At 32.3% G+C, this 6,023-nt stretch overlaps 1 protein-coding gene across 2 annotated transcripts; it reads left to right on the top strand.

Moving 5' to 3' along the window:
* On the top strand, positions 295 to 4,817 carry LOC109231950 (GDSL esterase/lipase At5g45910). 2 transcript variants are annotated; one of them, XM_019397554.1, is made up of 5 exons: positions 295 to 722; positions 1,563 to 1,781; positions 2,278 to 2,426; positions 3,155 to 3,428; positions 4,275 to 4,817. In XM_019397554.1, the coding sequence occupies exons 1-5, from the start codon at positions 494 to 496 to the stop codon at positions 4,502 to 4,504; spliced, it is 1,101 nt and encodes a 366-aa protein (XP_019253099.1). In that variant the 5' UTR covers positions 295 to 493; the 3' UTR covers positions 4,505 to 4,817. The 2 variants fall into 2 exon arrangements, with proteins under 2 accessions (XP_019253099.1, XP_019253100.1); XM_019397555.1 differs by lacking the exon at positions 1,563 to 1,781.

Raw genomic sequence — 6,023 nt, forward strand, 5'->3', positions numbered from 1 at the left:
ATCTTTAAAGTCATGAGTTCATATCTACAATTTGTTACAATTTTAGTAAACTTTTGCACATAAATTTGTACTCCGCATTGAAAGTTATGAGTTCAATTGAATCCGTTAGTATAGGACTACATCCGCCCCTGCACTTACGCGGTTGATTGACTTTGTGCATTTAATTAATATCTATAATATCGTCTTTCACCTACTTCAAGTCTATATATTTATGAATTTCATGTTCCCCGCCAAACTACTTGTACTATACTATTTATCACCACCACTAAAAGGACTAGCCCTAATTTAATTTATGTAGCCCTAATTTTTAAAAGCTTATATCTAACAAAACTAGAAAGAAATTCATGCTCAGACGAATTGCAGTCCGTCCCGACCCTTCCTTAGTGACTTTAGTCAGGAAGGGGAATGGGGCGATAAATAGAGCTTTGGCTCAGAATTAGACCTTCTGCAGACGAAATTTTAGACTGCTTAGTGATAAACTACGTGTATCGTCATGAAAATCATCTTCTTGATTTTTTGTTCCTTTCTGAGCTCAGTTTCACCCGACCCACAATCTTATAATGCAATATTTAGTTTTGGTGATTCACTCGCTGATACCGGAAATTTCCTTCTCTCCGGTGCCCTAGCTTTTCCGGTCATCGGAAAACTTCCCTATGGAGAAACTTTCTTTAAACATGCAACTGGTCGATGCTCAAATGGACGATTAATTGTTGACTTCTTTGGTAATGTTTCTTCTATTTTTATTCTTATGTTTATTATGTTACTATTTATAAAATGTTCGTAACTACATTGTCCAAAGGGATTCAATTTAATTATCTTCTTGTCGGAAAATTATACTAAAAATAATTTTTTTTTGTATATTTCTAAGTTATTGACTCCCTTCACATGAGGAGGCTATTTTCCTATTATAGTGGTAAATTTATCCCAAATAATCTTTTAGGTTGCAAGTTTAAATCTCAGCTGAAATATTCTTGTATTTCTTTTTAATGTTATTAAATCTTTTAGCTCCACCAATGTTTGAAGGCAATAATATTTTGTCATCATTAATACTTAAATACTATATATAGCATAGGCAAATTTCAGGTCTTACATTCTTGCAATCTTAACATTTTTAGTCTGGCGGGTAAAAATATTTTCACCCATCAGATCCAGTCCTCTGGGACCGGATTAATCTGAACTCAGTATTTTCGGCGCAAAGAATAAATTTATGTGTAAAAATTCATTAAAATAACTTTAAAATATAAGCGGCTCAAAGCAAAATCCTTAAAAATTGAATCCATATAGTTTAAATCTTGTATCCGCCTCTGGCCATCTATTGTTGTCGCGGGTGTATATTCCATGTAACAACTGTATAACGTATACATACTGATTATACACATATTATACCATGATTATACTAGCTAAAATTTGTAAAAATTAAAGATTAGGGTTATCTTTTTGTTGTGGTATTGTTGGGTTGATGTGTAGTGTAAATGACTCTATTTTAATCTCATATTAAAATTTCTAGTTCCGCCACTAATTTGAAAGTAATGAAATTTTATTTTCATTCTAACTAAACGTAGCGGAGGCGTATGGATTGCCATTACTTCCACCCTATTTGGCACTGAAAAATGGCGTAAAAGCCGAAAATGGAGTGAATTTTGCAATTGCTGGAGCTACTGCAATGGCCGCTGAGTATTTTTATAGTAAGAATATAACAATTTTATGGACAAATATTTCATTAACTAACCAGGTGGGATGGTTTCAGGAAGTGAAGTCTAACATTTGTGCCACAAGAAAAGGTATAGTAAATGGCAACTTTTAATTTTTTTCATTATTTTGTTTAATATTTTTAAATGTTGGTGAATTTTTGTAAATATTGCTGCAAAAAATTGTTTGACCTTTTGCAAAAACTGGCTGTTTTAATATGCCATTTTTAGTAAGCTTTCAAAATCAGTTGCTATAAGTTTGAAAAATAAATTACTGCTTTTTTTTGTTGGTAAAACTAGCATAATGAAAATGAGTTGAGCTAAAAATAACACTATAATTTGTGGGATTGTTACACAAATATAGCAGGTCGAAACCATTGTTTATTTTTCGTAATCAGCATACATAACTTATACATTGATTAATACACGGTTATGCACATATCATATATGAATTATAAATATATGTATACATTTACCAATTTATTTTTAATTTAAGTAATTGGATCGACGGCTATTTAGATTAGTTCCTCATAGTTTTTCTTAATTTTCCTTTGTGTTTTTTTTAATTCTTTTTAATTTTGGCCTGCAGATTGTAGAGTGTACTTTAGAAAATCACTATTTATAGTGGGAGAGATTGGAGGCAATGACTATAATTACCCATACTTTGTTGGTGGAAGCATTAAACAACTTAAAGCTCTCGTACCAGCAGTAGTTGAAACTATTATTGAAGCAACAAGTGTAAGCTTTCACTCCATATATATATATATATATATATATATATATATATATATATATATATATATATCCTAAAGCATCCATTTCAACTTTTGTGCATTGGCCTAGGCCATCCAACCTTAATATTCAACATATGATGAGGTCTTTGACTCGAGTTCGATCGGTGGAAACAATCACTAATTGTTGCATTAGGGTAGGCTATCTACTTTGGCAGAACTAGGATTTTTACTAAGGAGTATCAAAATGTAAAAAAATAAATATACACAAAATTAAGGAGGTTCAACACATAGTATATATACGTAAAAAAAGTCTTTTTTACGTATTTATACAGTGTAATTGTCGGTGAAGGGGTGTCGGTTGAGACCCCTCGGATGCATGTCGCTTCGCCACTGGCTGTCTACATCACAGAGGCAGATTCAGGATTTGAAGTTTATGAGTTCCTACTACGACTTCGAGTTATATATTATTCATATATTCCTAGTCAAATATTTATAGATACTTGATGAATTTTATAATATAAATACAGTAATTGAGCAAAAGCTACTAGGTTCACGGGAACCCATAACCTTAAAACTGGATCCGGCCCCTGCTACATTACACCCTTAACGTGCGATTTTTTCTCTGACTCCGTGTGAATACATGATACTTTATGCACCGGGCTGTCTGAAGTCTTCACTCATCCAATTATTTTATTATTTAACTATTTTCCTTCATAATTTGCTCTTAGTTAGGTATTGATAGACGAAGGAGCAGTAGAGTTGATAGTACCTGGGAATTTGCCAATTGGGTGCTCAGCATTGTACTTAACCTTGTTTGGCACTACAAACAAAGCAGCATATGACAATAATGGATGTCTCAAAGCCTACAATGCCTTCTCTAAATATCACAATTCTCAGCTAAAACTCTCCCTTGAGAAATTAAGAGAAGAATATCCTCATGCAAAAATCATCTATGCTGATTATTATGGAGCTGCAAAGAGATTGTTTCATGCTCCAAAGCATCATGGTAAGTTAATTATATTATGATGAACTTAGATTAATGCTTTTGATAACTTCTTAATTACATCTTTCTAAATTTATATTATGAGTAGTTTAATTTATTGTTGATTAATTTAATTATCATAGTTCGTTTCGAAAATGAAGACAATTTTTTAAATTTGAAAATAATTTATATTAAACTTCCTATTTTAGCCCTAATAAAAAGTTTCTATATCCATGTGAATATCTATAACTTGATTTAAACGACAAGCTTCAAAACTCTTATTTTTTTTAAAGCCTGTGTCAATTTTAACTTTTCCATATAATCAGGGGAATATGAGATTTTCTAAGAATAAAAGTTACAAAAGTATGATGAAATTTAATGTGTGTGGATGTCTTTGCGTCTACATATATACCATTACAGACACTTCGAGCCGAAATGAGCCACTAACGATTGTGTTAGTATAGACTGCCTACATCACACTCTTAGGGCTTGTTTGGTACGAGGGATAATGGATAATTAATCTTGGGATTAAATTTGATATGAGTTTATCCCAAATTTGGTTGGGATAAAATCGTGATATAACTAATATCGGGATTGTAGTATTATTTTGTCCATGTTAGGGTGGTATAACTAATACCGGAATAATTAATCATGGGATAATATATTTCCAACCAAACGACCCTTTAGGGTGCGGCCTTTCTCCAGACCTAGCGTGCACATGAGATGTGCATCGGGTTGTCTTTTTTTTTTTTTTTTAAGTATACATGTGTTTATACACATATAAGATTCTCAAAAAAGGTGCAGATATATAAGGGTTTTATGACAACTTTGTTTTAGGCACTCATTTTGTGTGCATTCAAAATATGACAGGATTTTCCAATACATTGGTAGCATGTTGTGGAGGTGGAGGTCCTTACAACTTCAACAATTCAGCAAGATGTGGTCATATTGGGTCTAAGGCATGTTTGGACTCTTCTAAATTTGCAAATTGGGATGGAATTCATTTAACTGAAGCAGCTTATCACCACATAGCCAAGGGATTACTCAATGGCCCATTCACTTCTCCACCTCTCACATTTTCTCCCATTAAGCAAATTTAGATTAACTTAATTCTCATAAAAATTTCTCTCTGCATGCAGTAACAAAGAAAAAAGAAAACATAGGAATTAGCTGCGGACAAATTTCGTTACTAAATAGCAATAATATCCTTTGCTAATTCTATTTAGCAATGGATTATAAAAATATCTTATTTGCTACATGCTATTTAGTGATGAGTTAGTAAAAATTCTGTGACTAATTCCTTTTTTAGTAGATGTGTGTGTGTATAAAATTGAGAGTAAGCGTAGATTTGACAATAAATTCAAATGTAGACTGTTGTTGGCCAAGACATTTTAGCCGCGCATGTTATGTTTATTCCTTCTCTCAACAGTTCTATTGGGTAACATCTGCTGAAATTTCAAACGCAATTAATAAAATTTTTAAAGGATAAATAGCTCATTTCATCTGCTTAGTGTCTCATCTTCTAAAATAAAACATACGTGCACTATTTTTTTTTTGTCTTTGCTTAGTTTCTTTTGCACTAATGTAGAATAGTTGATGAATATATACTCTAGCCATCTTTCATATTTTCTTAATTCATCACTCTTTAAATAGTAACAATGTCTAGAGAGTTTTGCTAAGTCCTATAAAAGTACGTATGTTATTGCATTATGCTTCTACTAGTGACTTTTAAATGACATTTAACAAAATACGGAAAATTAACCAAACCGTACCGATACCGAAGAGAAACCGACATGATTGGTGCGGTTTCTAAAAGTCTAATTTTGGTTATACATAATAGAATAAACGAAAAATTGGTGTGATAAAATTTTTATAAAATAACCGGCCGAACAGAACCATTGACACCCCTACTATCAAATACCAAAGGAGATACTGTTAGAGGCTCCAAATCTTGGATCCGCCTCTGTTGATGCCCGCTCATCATCTCTTTGCTTTCAAAGAAAGCACACATCAGCTGAGCATAGCTGCAAAAGAAATGATAGAAAAAGACCGATTCCGAAGCTAGTAGCTACCACCAAGATCTCGTTATACATATAACGGGGCAAGTGCATAGATAGCCATTTTCAGAGATGTTATTTTAATATTAGCCAGTACTTATTTTTGTCTTGAAATTTTAAACTAAAAATCTCAACTTCAGGACAACTCAAATTGAACTAATAAACTAAAATCCAGGACGCACTGGCTAATTCTTAAATAACAGCCTTTAGAGTGGCTACCTGGTGTCATTTCTACTTATACTACAAGGATTTAATTATTCATGAAATTTTCAAAAAAGAATTAACATAAATAGCCGCATAGCCAATCACTTAAATTAAAAATAGCTGAGAAATGTATAATATATGTAATTTCTATATAATATGTCACGACCCAAAATCCACTAAGGGTCGTGATGGCGGCGGACACAGCTGTCAGGCAAGCCAACCAAAATATTTAATTAAATTCTTTTTTTAAATATTTCCGAAACCACTTCTTTTATACGTTTAAACAATACATAACAAATTCCACTGAATAAATAATGAAACATTAACTAACAACTTTTTAGAGTTTCTGAATAAACCC

The sequence above is a fragment of the Nicotiana attenuata genome, chromosome 9, assembly GCF_001879085.1.
Source record: "Nicotiana attenuata strain UT chromosome 9, NIATTr2, whole genome shotgun sequence".
In the NCBI taxonomy this organism is placed as follows: Eukaryota; Viridiplantae; Streptophyta; class Magnoliopsida; order Solanales; family Solanaceae; genus Nicotiana; species Nicotiana attenuata.

Bases quoted from the DNA above. Each gene is read 5' to 3' on its own strand.
- LOC109231950 (XM_019397554.1), top strand. From the start codon at position 494: ATGAAAATCATCTTCTTGATTTTTTGTTCCTTTCTGAGCTCAGTTTCA. The intron at 723-1,562 runs GTAATGTTTCTT...AACTAAACGTAG, and splicing joins ATTAATTGTTGACTTCTTTG to CGGAGGCGTATGGATTGCCA. The intron at 3,429-4,274 runs GTAAGTTAATTA...AAAATATGACAG, and splicing joins TCATGCTCCAAAGCATCATG to GATTTTCCAATACATTGGTA.